Raw genomic sequence first — 19,275 nt, 5'->3', positions numbered from 1 at the left:
AGAAATTGGTATTTAACTAAATCTCTAACATGTGTCGCCACGTTTTTAGATTGAGAGGTTGAAAAGTTTATGTCCTAGCTCTAGAATAACTTGACACAAATAACTTCATCAAAGTGCTTAGTTGAGTGTGCTTGTTAAGTGTTATCTTTTAATTCTCCCTTTGTTGTTGTTTTTTTTTTTTTTTGGTATTGTTTCCAATTGGCCACAGTCAACATTTCATTTTGTTAGAACTAGGATTAATTTTTCCTTATTATGTGGGATTGGATTTACAAAATCACTTGTGACCAATATCCCAAATTTGTTATTTGTATTAGCTTCTTCAACAAAGTCATGTTTGGTTATTAAAAATGAATGGAATATAATAGATTGAAAAACAATCAAAACAAAAATTTTCTTAACGGTAAGTATGATAAAAATTATTAATATATATTACAAATATAAAAATCATCACACCCTCTAAAAACCTTATAAATCATGATTCCCAACCTTATAAACTAAATTACCCTCTCCCTTTTAATGATCTTTTTTTTCTCTTTTATTTTTTTAATTTATTTCATTTCATTCCTTTTTACTAACCAAACAGAACCTAAATGATAAAAGATGTGTTTATATTATGAAAACCATTTTTAAGAATTCTCATTTTATAATCTATTTAATCCTTTGCTTTCTTCTTGTTGGCAAAAATAAATTCTCTATTTTATTGATGATTGATTATTCCCATGATTGTAATCTAATTTAGTCCCTTAATATGGCCTTGATATTTAAAATTGATTTCATCACATTATGCAAGGCCTATAATTTATTATTATTAAGTCCTATAATGTTTGGCATTAATTAAGTCTTTTGATTGAAGGATTGGAGCTGTAAGTGGGAAAAAATGAATGGTGGTGGTTTAATTTTAATAATCTTCTCAATCATTATTAATGGAAAATCCAACCCTTGTTTATGCATTGGGGTTATAATAAGGGGATACTTATTGGAAGAATACACATTTTTATGAATTCATACTCGACGCTACAGTCAAGAAAGTGTCTTTGCCTACTTCTTTAATATGTTATTTGATAAACAAGAAGGAAAGGCTAAATATATGAAATAGAGCATTCGTGATGAAGCTAAATCTACATTAGCAATTTGTTTGAAGGAGCTTAGACTGAAATACTTGCAATCCATTGTTAAATGCTAGTGTATATATAGGAAATTGTTGTAATTTATAAATGTTATGTTGAAGTATTGAACTAAGCATATAAAGCTAAAAAAAGATGCAATATCTTGTAATTTAATGTAATTTATGTTATCAAAAGATGTAAGAACATATTACTATTTAGTGATAAATGTATTTGTTGTTATTCAATTGTTTTTCATGCTTTAAGTTGATGTGATTATATTTAGATATAATACGCAATAATGACTAGTAAGAATATTCATTAATATTTTTAGAATATTCATTTGTTTTTCCGTAAAAAATGATAAAATTTTCATAATATCTATTTGCATTTTCATGAAAATTGAAAAAATTTTTAGAATATTCATTTGTATTTTCATGAAAATTAAAAACATATTCTATTATTTCTTTCTGTTCATATGCAATAAACTTCCATGATGTATAAATTTTTTTTTTTGGCCATATGCAACACTCTTTCACTTATACAACACTATCTTGCATATGCAAATTTCTTTCGTGATATGTAATTTTTTTTCATTATATGCAACAACTCTTTCACATATGCAACACTTTCCCTTCATATGAAATGTTCTTTTGTATATGCAATACTATCTCATAAATGCAAGTTTCTTTCATGATATGTAATGTTTCTTTCATTATATGCAATCATTCTCTTATCATGTGCAAAACTCTTCCACATGTATAGATTTCTTCCACGATATACAATGTTTTTGCTGTCATAAGCAACACTCTCCCACATGTGGAACACTCTCTTGAAAATGTAGATTTCTTCCACAATATGCAACATTTTCCCTATATATGCGACAATCTTTCGTTAAATGCAATACTCTTCTACATATGCAAATTTCTTTCACAATATGCAATGTTTCTTCCATCATACATAAGACTATTTCATTATATGCAAGAAACTTCCAGAGGCACATAATAGATGCAGACAAATTAACACTAACCAACCTTATGTGACATATTAAAATTGAAAGATCTTTTTTAACATATTGACACTAAAGTACCTTATGCTATGTTCAATAAATTATCATCGAAGGATCTTGTGTGATATATTGATAACAAAAAGTCTTGCTCAACCTTATCCATTTTTTTTTTTGCCATTAAGGGCATTTAAGTTATTTATCTCCAAATTATTGCCAATAAAAGACCTAATGTCTTAGCTCCTTTTTTAAAATAAATATGCTAGTAAAGTCTTTTTAAACAATTTTCCTTTAAATTTATGTTGAGAATGAAATAAATCATTTAAAAAAAAAACTACACAAACAAGAAAATAATGGTTGGCATTTAAAACGGATCCAATCAACCTTAGTAAAAATTACTACTCCTATAACACTTATATTAAGTTTTTTTAATAATTAGTTTAAATATACAACTCATGCACCCGGATGCCAAAACAAGGTTCAAACCCTAAACCACATTTGCAAGAAGGTAACATTGTCGTTGAGACAACTTGCCATTGGCATCACTTATATTAAGTTAATCTTTTGTAACTTGACTTGTCTTAGATCATTGATATTAAATTTTAATGACATGTAAGATATTGTATATCTAGTAAAACACGTGCTTTTCACTTGAATTGCATATTTGTATAATTGAATAAAACTTATTACAATTTAAATCAAAATACATAAAAATTAGAGAAAATATAACTTCAGTTTTGTTAAATTTTCATCAATTATCGATCTTCTTCTTGAATTTTAACTCAAAACTTAATTTTTGTAATTAGGGAAAGAAAAAAAAATGATATAAAAAGAAAAGACAGATGATGAAAAAGAATTTGAAAGCAAGTTAAAGGGAATAATATAATTGCATTCGAAAAGGCAGTGGGAGTGAGTGAGAGAGTGATGCTTTTACAAGGAAGAAAGGAGGCAAATATGAAAGGTTACACAGAAAAAGAGAGAGAGAGAGAGAGAGAGAGAGAGAGAGAGAGAGAGAGGATGTAATGTATGGGTCCAAGACAACTTTTTTTGTGGGTTAAGCATGTGAGTTTAAATTAATTCTGATTGAGTCGGGGTTGGACTCTTTCACGAAAAGAAAAAAAAAAAACTATATTGTTATTATATTTTAAAAATTTAAATTTAAGATGAAACTTAAGATCTCTAATTAAGTTGATAGCATGATACAACTCTCTTATCAATTTCGTTTAAAACAACTTTTGGTGGGATAACCTGCTCAAAGCTTTGACATTGCCAGCCACTCACACGCTCTGCATGGCTAGGAAAATGGAGAGCCGATTCACATGCATTCAGTTGGGAAACAGTTTCCATTTCAATTCACTGGTTTTGTATTTATTCTTGGTCCATCCTGGATTTGGTTACTCTGTCAAAACCCGTCCATTCATTGATCAATCTTTTTCACCTCAAATACTGACTTCACAACTGAATACCTCTCTTTCATTAAACATGAGTACCTTTTTAATCTTAATTTATCATATTGTGAAGGATTAATCTCTTTCGCTAATTCTAATCGTGGTTAGTAAATTGCAACACAATTTTGATGATAGTATTTTAGCAACTATATTCAAGATGACCTCCACATTTTATAGATTATGGATATTTTTTTTTATATACAGAAGGAAAATTATGAAGATTAACATACACATGAGCTGACGATCATTCATGGATCCGATCAAATTAGGCCACATAAAGCTTATTCAAGTTAGATTGGGCTCTTGCTGTGCGAGCCTAATCTAATCCTCCCCCTTTTCTTTTTTTAAAATAAACATTATCAGGATTTTAATAAAAAGGAAAATATCATTCAAGGATTATGAAAGCAATTTAATATCAATTAAGGACTACAAGATTATGAAAAATCACTACAATATCAAGGAACTGATTTAAAAATAATTTTAGATGAAAAAAGATTATAATATCTCTACTTTTCTTTTTTAAAAAAACTTGTCAACTAGAAAATAATTTGTTATTAAATGCAAATGAGTATTTATTAATTAATGAATGGTTACTTGTTAAAACTTGATCTACACTTGTCTCTTCCTACAACCAAATTTTTTCAAATTTTTAAACTTATCAATTAGCAAATGACTTCTTGTTAATTAATTAATAACTACTTGCTGAAACACGATCTATATTTATCCCTTCACACAATCAAATTCTTTCATATTATTGAATCTGTTAATTAACAAATAACTTCTTATTAAATACAAATATGTATTTGTGAATTAACAAATGATTACTTGTTAAAACAAAATTTATAATTATCCCTTCTCACAACCAAATTCTTTAGATTCTTAAATTTATCAATTAATAAATGATTTTTTATTAAATACGAATGAATATTTATTAATTCATGAGTAACAATTTGTCAATTAAAAAAAAAAGGCAAGGGTATTATAATCTTTTTTAATCTAAAATTATTTTTAAATGAATTTTTTGATCTTGCATTGATATTTTAAAATCTTTTAAGCCTTGATTGATATTAACCTACATAAAGTTCCTTGAATGATATTTTCCCTTTTAAAAAATATACGGCAATCTTTAAGTGATCAAGTTTCACTTTTTTCATGTGACAAAACAAGGTTCACATTTTCATCAAGAATACCGGCATTTAGTATTCAATTGTAAAAGAAAAAAAAAATATATATATATATAACGAAAATAACAAACACAATCAACATGAGTCGTGGGATCTAACCTAATAATTTTAAGCCAGGTCTTTCAAGAAAAAAGCATACATGTTTTCTAATATACTTCCTTTCAATTATTATTTTTTACTTGTTTTTTTATATAAAAAAATCATCTATTTTAATAAACATTTATTAGACATTTTCTAAATCACTTATCATTATTTATATTAACGAAAAATAATTAATATATTTTTATATTAATTAATACAGAACATTTTAATTCAATTTTTTTATTTTTAAATATAATTATTATTGTTAACCGACTTTTTTAAACTATATAATATAATTTTTTTATATAAAAATACAGAAAAGAGTACACTAATTTTTTTTTTTTTTTGCAGGTGGGGGGGGGGAGGAATATGATGTGCATTCCTTTCGAGTTTATTTATAAAACCCTAACTATTGGTCCCGAATACAAGATCTTTTATGAAATTTAATGAAACATCAGTCTCACTCCAGAAAATGCCCTCTTAAATAATGGTTTTTCCATGCCCCCTCCCTCCCCCAATGAACCCAGGAGTCATTTTCGAAGTTTGTGAAAATTTTGGGCATTTAACTAATTCCAACGAACTTCCTCAGTCTCCTGAAGGTAGTTAATAGGCCCTCATAAGAAACACAGGAGGGAGTATTTTTTGTGATTCCAAACTTATCAAAAAATACTTATATTTGGAAGAATTCGAATCTTGATGCCTCGTCTTTATCAGCTAACAGGAGGGCCTTCAGAAAGCAGGCGACGAGGAAGATAGCGGAACCAGGTAAATTAGTTGAATTATTACTGACTTCAATCTCACTTTTTCCCAGTACCATTTCTCCTCTTCACCCTCATCACCTAAATCTACCAAATACCACACACGAATTTCATCTAACACTGGAATCAACAGATGCAACACCATGAAGCTCAGCTTGAAGTATTGTCTATCCTACAAGGAAGAGGTTATGTTCTTTCAATCAACAGAAATGGTTATCTAACGTATGAAACTAGCTGTGGTTTCCCAGGAACACCAGACAACCAGTAACACGAAGATAATTTCATATGATGCCATTAAGTAGGTTACAAATATGAAAGTCATAAAACACATGAAAACTAGATGGACGTGCTGTACGTTGCAATGCACCAGGTCTGATAAATGAGTGACAAGCTTGCTATAGTTCTACATCACAGTTTGGACAATCACTTAACATTCATTCCACATTAAGCAAAGCCAAAGTAGTAGTAGAGCTAATGTAATTTTTCAAAATCCAAACCCAACGATGAATTGCCACATAGAACCTATGATCATATTTGCGTTGTCTATGAGGGGTAAGCATCATCTTCATATCAACTGCCATTCTTCCCCCACTCAATCTGATATGGTCAAACCAGTTCAGGTGTTTGATTCACTGGTTTACCAGCCGGTCAGATCTGAATCTGATGTTAAACCGAACCCATGTAAGTCCAGTTTTTGGTTCGTTTTTTGGAGCCTCTAGAGTAGGAATCTAGATCATAATCAATTGAATTATTACCAATTTCAATCTTTTCACATGAACATTTACCACAAAAAATTTAAACTGACCCTAGAATCAAAAGATACCACACGGAAGCTCACTGTATGAAGTAGTGTCCATCCAAAAGGGAAGAGGTTATGCTCTTTCAGTAACTAGATTTTACTACATATTATGAATAAAATTTATATTTTATAAAAATTATATTAGAGGAAGGTCTAAAAGACAGTGAAACCACAATTATCAACATAAAACCATAAAAAAACTTGTAGTAGATATGGGCATAGCAACAACTATGTACACACTAACTTACAATATTACTGGATGCAATTAAAACTTCTGGAGCAAATACGTTTAGGCTACCCCCCCACCCAAAAAAAAACCTCGGATGAATAATATTAACTTTCATATTTAAGAATGGTACCCTCATCTGATCCCTTTGCCTTCCATGCACCAAAATTACCTCTTCAATTTAATCGAAAATAAAATCTCCATAGGATCCAAAACAAACATTATTCAAACATTTACTCCCCATTTAATGCATGAAAAGGTTAGACTTACATAATGATCAATTATTTATTGAAAGGTTAATATTTATTATAACTAATAATAAAATTGTGTTTTAAGGGTTGTAGGACAAAAGCTAGAATGACAACTTTTTCTTAATTAAGCTAAGATTCATACTCTAGAAAACCTTTATACACGTGCTAGAATGAGTCTTGTAACAATTAACTGATTTTCCCATCACATTGCCTTTGATCTTTGATGAGATGTAATTTTTTCTATATAATCAAATAGATAAAAGCCACACTATTAGCTCAATCTCATTGGTAGAAGAGGTGAGTGAACTTAGATGTATATGAGACAAAAAAAAACAAAAAACTCTTGATATCTTTTTTTCTTTTAATTTTTCTTAGATACATAGCAAGACTTTATTACCCATGCAAGAAGATTAAAAAAAAATTGTGCATTGAACTAAGTCAGATCCCGTCGGACGATCACCTAATATTCTTCTCAAATTATGCAGACCAAAGTAGCAGAGCTCGTATGCATTTTCAAAAATCAAAATCCCAACCAAACAATGTATTGCCACATAGAACCTATGATCATGTTTAGCTTGTCCAAGGTAGATAAGCCATAATAAATCAAATATTATGTGTTGCAAGTAGGCCAGTTCACGCTAACTAATAAAAATATATTTAAATCCTCACATGTTGACTGAAAACAACATCAGAGGTCTCAATAATTCAAAATCGATATTGATAGTGTCTAAAAACATCGGAATTTCAACAAAGTTGTAATACAACATTTTAACCTTAAGCAGTGAGGACAACAGCTCCTCCGGCCTCCTTGATCTTCTTCTCAGCAATCTTGGACACGAGCTTGGCCTTCACGACGACGGGTTTGTTGTCAGGCAAAACCCCTTTGCCCAACACCTTGAAGTACCCAAATTGAGTGACGTCAATCAAAGGGGCGTTATCCTTGGAAGCCTTATCCTTCGCTTCTTGGGGAAGAAGGGACCAGAGCTTGTCGATGTTGACAATGGGGCAGTAGAATTTGTTGCGAAGCTTGTGAAAGTATCGCATACCAACCTTACCGAAATAACCAGGATGGTATTTATCGAAGAGAATTCGGTGGTGGTGCATACCGCCGGCGTTACCTCGACCTCCCGGATGCTTCCTGTGCTTCCCGATACGGCCATGTCCAGCGCTCACATGCCCTCTCTTCTTTCTGTTCTTCTTAAATCTCGTCGTCATCCTCCTTGCTCCTCTTCTCTTCCCTCCTTCCTGACTTGCAACCACGGAGCTGCAGCTCGGACCAAATTAGGGTTTCGGTATTTACATGAGATTGTTTTTAAGATTTGAGCACTTTTGGTGGGCTTAGTAGGCCAGCCCAGTTGTACAACACCAGAATAATCTCTCTCTCTCTCTCTCTCTCTCACAACAAAACAAAACAAAAAAAAGAGTAAAAGAATTAATAACAAATCAAAATTTAAATTCCTATTAAAAAAATGTTTATATATCAGATTTTATTATATCTTGAATAAGATTATCGCTGTTAAAAAAATATCCTTAAATAATTAAAAAAAGGGGGGCGCTGCTCCATAGGCTAACTCATAGTCCAAGTAATCAACATGTTTTTTTTTTTGGGCAAAAAAAAATTATCAACAAAATTATATTATTTAAGCTGGATTCTTCCATTTGCATTCATTTATTCTATCAATGTATAATGTATCAAATTTTTTATTTAATATTCAAACAATGTATCTTGTGTTTTTTCAAACCATGTATAATGTATCAAACTAGTTATTTAAATCATGTATCTTGTGCTTATTCATCAAAATAAAATCCTGCGGACTTATATTTATAATAATGTTTTACATTTTTAAGATGTTGATTTTTTTCCTTTTTATGAAAGGAGATGAAAGGGAAGGAAAAAAGAACAGTAAAAAGAGGAGAGAAAAGAAGTGTTAAAATTTGTTGGGCTGGCAAAACGGCCCAGACATTATTTTACGTTAGACAACATATTTCTAGTTCCTAATTTTAGCTCGTATTTTTAGCTCCACCCTCGTGTTAAATTATTATTTTATAGAAATTATCTTGCTTTAAAATAACGTTATTTATGCTTGACAATATAAAGTTACATGCTCAGGCTGAATTACTTATGATATTTGTTACTTGTGAATGATATAATTTAGGAATTTTTATAGGTATCAATCATGTTATAATATCAAATCAAACAAACAGCCTAACATTTATTATATTTTATATTATAATTAATTTATTATATTTATCAATGATATACAATTATATATCAATGATAAATACTTTATAAATTTTTAAAATTTTAATGATAAACCCATTGTATATTAATAATAAATTATTTATATATTAATGTGAACTAACTATACTTTTAAATTTTAAAAAAATTAATTCATATTTTTTCGACACAATTTTTTCAACTGGCAAGCCAATTTATCATATAATTTATATTAATTTTATATTATATATGGATTAATACAGACGTATTGATTGCGCCTAAGAAGTAGGCTAGAGGGCAAAACTTTTAAAAATTATCTTTCATTAATTGGTTTTGATTAAGGTTGTGTTTCGATTTGTTATTTCTCACTTTTCAAAAGTCTTTTCCTGCTTTTCAAATCCCAAATATTGTTTGGGTGATTATAATATGTGTAAACTAATTTTGTAAAATGTTTTGAAAATGGATTTGGCAACGTTGAATTTGGGGGCATTTGAAATAGAGATGTATAGTGAGAGCATTTTCTCATCTGACCGTGCTATCCCTGGTTTTTCTTTGGTGTATTTGACAATGCACTCACAAGACAGAATATGAATTTTCCACATTTATTTCAAAATATATTTAATATTTAATCAATTTAAAATCATCTGTTTGAACTTTTAATTAATTTCTATATTGATAAAAAAGAATATTTAATTCATTTCTATAATTTCTATTTTTTATTTGTTAGGTAAATATTTTTTATTGGATGCTGGCTATCCAACATCTAGCAGATATTTAGGTCTTTATAAATGTTATAGGTATCACCTCTTAAATTTTAGATGTTCATCTAAATTTGCAAATGATAATGAGATTTTTAACTATTATTACTCAAGTTTAAGGTGCACGATTGAAATAGCCTTTGGGATTTAAAAAAATATATTTGCAATCTTATATCACCTATTTAGTTATTTGTATCTAATGCAAGTTCATTTAGTTGGTGCTACAATAGTTATACATAATTTTATTGGAAGAAAATTTAAAACTAATTTTGACTTTTTGCATTTTAAGGATGAAAATATGATTGACCCTTATGATGATAGAGATGAATAGAGTTTGCAATTTAATTAAAGAGCAATTTGTATATTATAAATTGAAAAATCATGTTAATTTTCAATATTAATATATATTGAATTATTTATTATATAGCATTTTTTGATATGTCAAACTTTATATTTTTTATTCTTATTATTTAACACATCAAATTTTATGTTATTTAAAATTTTTATCATATTTTTTAAACATTTTTAATATGCTACATCTACAAATCATTATAAATTAATTTTTTTTTATAATTGTGTACTCAAAAGTATATTTCACCCTATACAATCCAAACAATTTTTAATTTATCAAATTAAATTTTAAAAAAATATATTCAAACATAAATTTTGTTATAACAATTAACTTTTACTTAACTTATTTTTGTCAAATAAATTTTTGATAAATTGATTTTTTACCAATGAAAAACAAACACACACTAAATTAAGTTGTGCAAATCCATCAAAAAAAATTAGGTCATGCAAAATTAAACGGTAGGAAATTTAAAAAATCAAAGAATCAAGGAAGCTAGTCCAAATTAGTTTTGAGTTTATCAGGTATCCTAATATAATTTTCAAATTTTGAAGAAAAATAAAAAAATTATTAAAATTTCTTATTTTTACAAATATTTTAAATTTAATTGTCTTGATAAATGGATGGAAACTTTTGCAAAGTATCTTGGCTTCAAACCCATGACTGTTATTAGGGTTTTTTTATTCTACTATCTTTTGGTACACTGGAAACGGGGAGCATAAAAATGAAATTAGAGGTGGAAATCAAATTTTAAATTGTTTGGTATGTCGTATTTTAATTTTATATGGAATTCAATTCAATCAAAAATGACAGAAATGAATTTCATCTGTCGACCTATGGAATTGAATGGAAGTCAAATTTGTATCACTTTTTCCCTTCTTATTTTTGGACTCCTTGTCTCCCTTAGTCACCGGACTGACAGAAAAGCCCTTCCTCCTCATCTCTTATCATCACTGGACACCACATCAGAGAACAGGGAAGATGCCAGCAATGATTATGTGTCGTATGTCTATTGTGAGTAGGGAAGATGGTGGCAGCGAGCTCTTCCTCATCATCACTAGACTCTTCCTCTTTGCTTCCTTTTTCTTCATCTTTGACTTCGACTCTGTCTAGATCTCCAATAGTAACAACGACCAAATCTTGCCTCTTCACTTCATTCTTCATCATCTTTGACTTCTCCTTTCGCTATTCACTTCATTCTCATTCTTCCTTGTCTTTGACTTCATCCAAATTGACAATCTCATCCAAATATCTGACAACAATAGCAACCAAAATCTCCAACAACATCTTTAATTCATTGTCATCAACTGCTTCATCTTAAGATTGTTGTTGTTGCCTTGAAAGACTTTTCAATTTGTGCTGCTGATGGATGGTGGTGTTGCACTGCCGCTGGGGATTGGTGTCTTTGATAGGAGTGGATGGTATTTTACTGGTTTTGTTAATCTAGGGTTTTTTTTTTCAGCAAGGGTGTTTGGGTCTTTTAACATTATGAATATATATTTTTAATAAAAGTTATATAAAGATTCTATAAACATACTAAACATATTTTTAAACTCTATATCTATTTTCATTTCAATATCTATTTCTATTTTTATATTCATTTTTATTTTCATCAACATCATTTTTATAATATCAAACGGGGCATTAGAGTTTTCACTTGCCCTGTAGTCAAGAAAAACAAAATATCCTTAATGGCTTTTTTGTTCTCCTTTTATTTTATATATCTTTTTAAAAATTCAACGCAACATTTATTGATATTTTTCTTTTGATATTCTTATTTATATGAGTAATGTGAAAATATTTCAATACATTAAATTAAGGTAAAAATTAGGAATATTATAAATATTTTAATGTATTAGAATGTTAAATATAAATAAACTTGAATTGATATGAAAATTTTTAAATTGAATAAATTTAAATTTAATAACTAATATATTTTTTTGGCCACTCTTGTACCAGTGATCCATTCCTAACAAGTGACGTTAGTAACTCACACTAGTTGGCACTGGAGCCAACTTTCGCACGGCACCTGTATAATTTGTGTGTCACTCAACAATGCCATGATTGGCGCTCACATGCCATCGCTTCTTTCTCTTCTTTTTTAACCTAGTCATCAAGGAATCATATTCTCCCCTTCTTTGTTATTTTCGGTATTTACAAGGGATTATTTATGATTAACCCAAGGGTAATGATTTAATCAGTTTTTCTTGGGCAATTCAACTAGAGATTGGGTTAGCATCTAGGGCCTTGGAAAAAATGATATTAGTTATGATTCTTAGATAATATAAAATATAGGGAAAAGGACAAAAACAATACCTCTAAAATATTAATTTGATCTCTTAAAATATCATAATTTTTTTAAAGTTTCTAAAAACTTTTCTATCATTAATGAATTTATATAAATTATTAAATTACTCTTGTTGAAAATAAATAATTTACAAGTTTTGTTTAAATATTCACAACTTTTCTTCTTATATTCGCAACAATACAACAACAAATCACAATTTGATATTATTGCGAATATAAAAATAAAAATTGTGAATATTTAAACAAAACTTGTGAATCATTTATTTTCAATAAGGACAATTTGATAATTTATAAGAATTCATTAATGATTGAAAAGTCCTTAAAAACTTCAAAAGAATTATAACATTGCAAGAGACTAAATTATTATTTATATATTTTTTAAGAATTTTATTGTCATTTTTCCTAAAATATATTACTTTAAAGCTTAAACTTCTTTCATAAAACAAGATTACAGAAATAAATAGTGTAAGGAAAGTAAGATTAAGACACCAAAAAATGAGTTGTTAAGAATCCTAATATCAATATCTTTTAATAAACTTGATGAGCAGATCAATCTGTATAATTGTTAGTTTTTTAAAAATTATGATTCAAATACCATGATAATCATGTGCTATACAACTCCTTGCCAAACACTATTAATCATGTTCTCTCTTAAAATAATATATAAAAAAATGTAATTTAAAATGAGATTTAAATCCCCTGAAATTTAGATTGGTAGATTTCTGTAAAGGTTCTTTTTTAAAAAAAGAAAAAGACAGAAATTATATTTTATGAAAATTAATAAGATGAGAAAAAAAATACTAAAAAAATTCAAATTCTTCAAAATCAATAGACAACCGTACTGTTAATGATGCGTTTTTGAGGTCCTACCAAGACATAGTACAATAGCTTCTTCACTGCCATCTTCCCTAATTTATTTTCACTTTACTCTCAAGTTCTATTACATATTTTTTAAATAACTACAATTACAACTGCATGAAATAAAAAAATATCACGACATAAGTATAGATAATTTTTTTACCAACTTTAAATTTCAAATACACACTGTTTAAGGTAAATAATTTTGCACAATCCATGTGACACCAATAACTCCTTACTTCTTTTCTTGCTGAGAGCATCACCTTGTCGTAATTTAACACATGCTTAACTACAATTACAATTATTAATTAATCACAACAGTCAAAAGAGGTCCTCACAACAGTCATCTACTTGTTAGGGGCAGATGAAATTCACTGGCATGCAATTAGAGAGAATCCAATTCCCAGGAATTTGGCATCACCTGTCTGAATGTGAGGAAGGGTTCGTACAAGAAAGTGCAAACTAGTGAAGTTATAGGCATATTAATATATGTTTGGATAAAACCCACGTCAATACACACCTATACATGATTGATTTGATTTAATAACTTGCCATTTATCAAACCGGACCAACCTGATTTTTCTGGCTGTCTACATCGCCCATGCAGTGATTTCTTGCAATGAATTTCCTTCAACGTTGGCCCCAAAAAAAAAAAAAAACAGACTACCAATTTCTCAAATGCCTCATCAGCGAGCTATGATCACACGATCACAAGAAATTTCCTAGAGACGCTACAATTAATGTGTTCTTTCAAGTTTCAAATGTAATCCAAGCAAATACAGACTACCAAGGCTTCCTTGAACCCAGAGGAATGGAATTAGATCCTGACATGTGACCTCTATTACCATAACCTCCCCGTCCCCTGGAGCGGAAGTTTCCCCCAGATCCTACAAAATTTTCAAAAACAATATCAAATAATCCTTTATGATCAACTTAAAACATCGAGGTGGTGGAAAGGGGCAAAAAAGATTACCAAATTGACCAGAACTGGCTGACCGAGACAAGGCAGATAGAGCAGGACTCACAATCTGGCCAGCATCTTGCAAGATCTTGATCAAATCCCTGGCAAACTTGACATTTGCATGCGTGAAAAAGGTGAAGGCAGTTCCTTTAGCCCCTGCACGACCGGTTCGACCAATTCTGTGGACATAATCTTCCAGGCTTGAGGGGAAATCATAATTGATCACACATTTTATGTCCTTCACATCTGCAATCAACAATGCGAAACATCATAAGGATTTATAAGCAAGGGTTTAGATATGGGAAAACTGCGAAAATCCTTATCCCTGCACCCCTAAGATTATGGAGATCAAACTCAAAGTCAACACATTCGTCACATAAATGTGCCCACCTTAACGGCTTAACCTTGCAGGGATAAGGAGCAGCTTCACCATCATTTCCACCTCCCATATCCAATTATCCACTAAGCATGCATGAGTCAACCAGGCTGCAGAGACAACCAGCTCCCTAACTGTGGATGGGCTGCGATCAATTTAACTAGATTTTTAAACAAAGGGAAAACGGTTGTATCGCTAGGAATAATTGGTAATTAACCTTAAATACCAGGCATTAACCCATCCTATCTAATCACAGCCCCACACTGTGGTAGCCTATGCCAGAAATGATAGACCAGCATCTCAGCCATATTAATGGAACTGTGCTCCAGGTATCCATGTAACATGACCACTCAAAATATGATAGTAAAACAAAAACAGCACCAGGCAGTTTGCTGGAAGCAACAAAAGAGCATCATCTTTCAGTGCAACCAATTAATCCCTTGGCCAAGTTTGAGAAAGTTCCAATAGACTGACAATATGGCATCCCTGCATACCCAAACCACAAATTTGAAACTGGACAGCAGCTGGCCGACTCACCTGTCTCTAAATTTTTAGCCCAATCCCAAAAGCCTAACATTCCTAACACACAGTGATCCTACCAAGACCCCGAGCAGCAACATCAGTGGCAGTCATTATTGGACTTCTGCCACTCTTAAATTCAGCCAACACCCAGTCCCTTTCGGCCTGGTTTTTATCACCATGGATAGAAAGTGCAGGCCAGCCATCCATTCTCAATTGTCTTGTAACTTGATCACAACCCTTTTTTGTCTCAATGAATATAAGAATTCGACTTCCATCCATCATTTCTTTAAGCAATCTGATCAATCTGCATTTGCACAACCAGCTTATAAGTATTAATTTGGTGGGTAGAACAATCAGCCGTATTGTTTATCAGTGAGAGGACAAACCTATTGTATTTCTCCACCTCTGTTACAACTTCAACAACTTGATTTATAGATTGATTTGCTTTCAGATCTGATGATCCAATAATTACCTTAAAGATGATGGTATCCACAAAACAAATAACTCAATCTCTAGTTTCATAACAAAATCAACACAATTATATACTAATTAGTAATGACAAATAGCATGCAAAATAGAGATTCTATGACAGTAAACCTTATATGGGTTGCGTAGAAACTGCCTTGCCAGAGTTTCAACCTCTCTGGGCCATGTTGCACTCCAGTACAATGTCTGTCTATCAGGCCGGATCTGTTATATATTAAAAAAAATAACTGAAATTTGAAAATGCACCACAAAATCCGACAATGAAATGAATAGGATATAATGACAATAGTACCTTCATATGTTTGTACATTACACAAATTAAGTACACCCAAGAGTTGATTCTTTAAGGGTTAATTTAAGATTGTGATTTATGATTAACAGTTGCTTATATTCTATATAAAAGGATTACACCACTCACAAAATAATTAATTTGATAGCAAGGAACTTCACTTTTCTCGTTTTCTTTTAAACTGACAATCAGCCCCCTTTGATTGAGTATTATATATTTGGCCTGTCTTTAACCCCCCCCCAAAGAGCTACAGATATGATTTTAGAACTTCTGCCACGGCTATAAGATACCAAGTTAGACATCTAATATTAAGTCAACTGCAGGAATCAGTTTAATGCAATTGAACGCTTTACCCAACTTACTTAGAACAAAATATGGAATTGACAACAAAAAGGACCAATGAATTTTCCAGGCTATATATTTCACCACTTTCTGATGTTGCTGTATATTTGATGGTTGTATAAAGCCATTTCAGTACAGTGACTATGATCACTACCTGCCCAACAATTTTTCTTATCTGAGGTTCAAAGCCCATGTCCAGCATTCTATCAGCTTCATCCAACACAAGGTAAGTCACTCTTCGCAGATTTGTGTGCTGAGCTTCCAACATATCTATTAGCCGACCAGGTGTAGCAATAACGATTTCAACACCTGCAAAGAGCCAACAGATAATAGTCTCATTCTTTCATCCATTTTGTCTATATAAAGGCTCAAAAAACAAGCCACTTAAGTTTACTGAAATGAAAGCATACCTCTTTTAAGATCACGAATTTGAGGCCCCTTTGGGGCACCACCATAGATACAAGTACTTCTAATATTTGTTCGAGAACCAAATTTTAAAGCTTCTTCCTGAATTTGAACCGCTAACTCTCTAGTGGGTGCCAGAACTAAGACAATGGGACCTTCACCTTGTACTGAATAAGCAGGCAAGATATCAAAATGCTAAAAAGCCAGAAAAAGCGGAAACTTGAAAATAAGCGAACATGGAAACCAATGCATACCCAATCGAGGTTGTGCGCTGATGTGCACTAAAGAAGGAAGCAGATATGCGAGTGTTTTTCCTGAGCCAGTCTCAGCAATGCCAATCAAATCTCTACCCTTCAGAGCCATGGGCCAACCTTGAGCCTGAATTGGTGTAGGCTCCACAAAACCCAATTTGGCAATCACCTCAAGGCAGTAATCTAACATGTCGGATAACATGATCAGCAAAAGAAGTCAAGAAAAGTCATCAACAATCAGAATACCAAGAAAAGGTACGTCACCAGGAAAGTTTGCATCTTGAAACGTTCGAATTGGTTTAGGAATGTCTTGCCCTTGCACTGTGATCTCCCTAGTGGCACGGTAAACCATAAGCTCATGATCAGACATTGCCCGTACCGATGGGCTTTCAATGTAAAAATTCTTCTCAAAGGGAACCAAATTTCTAAAATCTTGCTTGGGAAGTGCTATGTTGTCCAAGTCATCCTTGGAAGATCCACCATGTCTTCCTCCTCTCCCTCCGCCACCATCACCACGGCCACGGCCACGGCCACCACCCAATCCAGCGGCTCCACCGAATCCTCTAGCTCCAGCCCCACCTCTCCCCCAAGTCTTATCCCCGTGAGACCCACCAAATCTACCACCTCCCCGGCCTCCCATCAAACTGCTGCCCCGATCTCTTCCACCCCCGCGACGACCTATGTCATCTTTTCTATCACCAACATAACCGTTTCCGTGTCTACCACCGAATCCTCTTTGGCTAGTCCCACCTCCGCGACCTATGTCAAAGCCTCCAGGAGGTGGCATAAACGGCGGCAACTCATTATAATTTGGGGCAACAGGTGCCGTTCCAAAAGCACCCCCAGCTCCTCTTCCACCCATATTATAACCAACCGGTGGAGGAACATGAGGAGCAGGACCTCCGCGGCTGTAGCTCGAGCTGGCACCCCCAATCACTGGAGGGACCATCGGCGCCATAGATCCAACTAAATCACTGCATTGAGAAGAAGAAACAAGCGTTGAAGAAAAAAGAAAAAAGAAAAAAGAAAAAGCAAAGTACATGTAAAAGGCGAGTATATAGGATGCCAAGATCCACAATTTACCTCCTGCGGTTGCGATAAGAAGTCGAGTCAGTATATCTGTTGTCGTAAGGATTCATATTCAGATCCTTTTGGAGTTAGCAATCACGACTAAGATTGCAGAGAAGAAACCTAGGGTTATCGAAGTTTCGGTGCGGTTCCGAAGACCACCGAAGGCAAGTCTCTTCCGTCTGTTGTTTTTCAAGAATCAAAATTCATGGCAGTGTTTCTGCCCTCAAGCGTCGAGAGGATTACTTGCGGTTCCGAATTGTAATTTGAGCGCGGAGAGAAACGAATTTGAGAATCAAAATTTCACCCAATATATGTGATGCTCGGAAAATATCTGACGGGTGACGACCGATGCTCATAAGAACGCCAATGCGTGAGCCCAATAAAAATACTTCTGTCTTATCTTTTTCGAGATTTTGATTTGATGATTATTAAACATTCGTACACTTGTCATCGTATATATTGTCCCCAAAAAATTACTGTCTACTAATCTTTAATTTCCTAACACTGTATTTGGAAGATATTTTAAAAGGGGAATGAAATGGGGTGGGTGACTAAATGTTTGAAGTTATTTGTTCGTGGGGGGTTTTTTTTTTCTAAAGGGATGGAATGATAAAGAGGGGCTTTAAAGCCCTCATTTACCCTCCATAATTCCATTTTTTGTCTTCTAAAGTTGGGATTAAGAATGGCGTAGTATAATATAAAAAAGTTTTCCTTACAAAAATATTATTATTATTTAAAATATATTTTTTATAAAACTAATATTAGAATCAAGAATAATTTTTAAAAATTCAAATAAACAACATTTGTCAATTATTTTTATGTAATAATAAGTTAAAAATAAATTTTAAATTTTAAAAGAAACTTGAAAAAATTCAAATTTTGGCCAATGGACATTCAAATAGAGTTAGGCCCGAAAGGTCAAGTTTAAAGATCCTGTCTAAATAAGAGTTTAGATTTTAAAAATTAAATTTTTTAAAGTAACTGAGCTTGAAGGCCTGGCCTTGATAAGTCCTACAAAAACGAGTTCGGGCTCGAGCGACCTTTCAATCCCTGATAAGCCTAGATATCTTATACACACACACGTACATACATATATTTGATTGATAATGACACAATTTGGTTAATATTTATTGTAAGTAATAAAAAAATTATAATAATAATTGACATTGAATTCTCACATTCATCTTCAACAAGTGAATCTATATCTGAAGAACCTAATATTTTAT

At 31.8% G+C, this 19,275-nt stretch overlaps 2 protein-coding genes across 4 annotated transcripts; both read right to left on the bottom strand.

Annotated features, from left to right (window-relative positions):
* Window positions 1–7,366: 7,366 nt before the first annotated feature.
* LOC129309451 (60S ribosomal protein L27a-3-like) lies at window positions 7,367–8,152 on the bottom strand. Its single transcript, XM_054951033.1, has one exon. It carries the CDS (start codon window positions 8,069–8,071, stop codon window positions 7,631–7,633), a length of 441 nt encoding a protein of 146 aa, XP_054807008.1. The 5' UTR covers window positions 8,072–8,152; the 3' UTR covers window positions 7,367–7,630.
* Window positions 8,153–13,812: 5,660 nt separating this feature from the next.
* Window positions 13,813–18,446, bottom strand: LOC129308809 (DEAD-box ATP-dependent RNA helicase 20). Of its 3 annotated transcripts, XM_054950201.1 has the most exons (10): window positions 18,062–18,441; window positions 17,243–17,952; window positions 16,982–17,161; window positions 16,733–16,894; window positions 16,477–16,631; window positions 15,803–15,895; window positions 15,592–15,677; window positions 15,283–15,509; window positions 14,320–14,553; window positions 13,813–14,233 (listed from the first exon to the last, which is right to left on the bottom strand). In XM_054950201.1, the coding sequence occupies exons 1-10, from the start codon at window positions 18,115–18,117 to the stop codon at window positions 14,130–14,132; spliced, it is 2,007 nt and encodes a 668-aa protein (XP_054806176.1). In that variant the 5' UTR covers window positions 18,118–18,441; the 3' UTR covers window positions 13,813–14,129. The 3 variants fall into 3 exon arrangements, 2 of the variants coding, with proteins under 2 accessions (XP_054806176.1, XP_054806177.1); XR_008592746.1 differs by lacking the exon at window positions 13,813–14,233 and having other exon boundaries at window positions 14,413–14,553; window positions 14,698–15,509; window positions 18,062–18,445; XM_054950202.1 differs by lacking the exon at window positions 13,813–14,233 and having other exon boundaries at window positions 14,417–14,553; window positions 15,221–15,509; window positions 18,062–18,446.
* Between the last annotated feature and the right edge of the window lie 829 nt (window positions 18,447–19,275).

This window comes from Prosopis cineraria, unplaced genomic scaffold (genome assembly GCF_029017545.1).
Source record: "Prosopis cineraria cultivar Desert tree isolate PC_DT_omini unplaced genomic scaffold, ASM2901754v1 PC4, whole genome shotgun sequence".
Taxonomy (NCBI): domain Eukaryota; kingdom Viridiplantae; phylum Streptophyta; class Magnoliopsida; order Fabales; family Fabaceae; genus Prosopis; species Prosopis cineraria.
The sequence above is the reverse complement of the archived record's forward strand: the minus strand, read 5'-3'. Positions and strand labels throughout refer to the sequence as shown.

What these genes read in the sequence shown, in the direction of transcription:
- LOC129308809 (XM_054950201.1), bottom strand. Translation starts at nt 18,117, where the DNA reads ATGAATCCTTACGACAACAGATATACTGACTCGACTTCTTATCGCAAC. An exon ending in TTCTACGCAACCCATATAAG is followed by an intron (nt 15,678 to 15,802) that starts GTTTACTGTCAT and finishes ATCATCTTTAAG; the next exon opens with GTAATTATTGGATCATCAGA. An exon ending in TGTTGCTGCTCGGGGTCTTG is followed by an intron (nt 14,554 to 15,282) that starts GTAGGATCACTG and finishes TGTTGATTGCAG; the next exon opens with ATGTGAAGGACATAAAATGT.
- LOC129309451 (XM_054951033.1), bottom strand. Translation starts at nt 8,071, where the DNA reads ATGACGACGAGATTTAAGAAGAACAGAAAGAAGAGAGGGCATGTGAGC.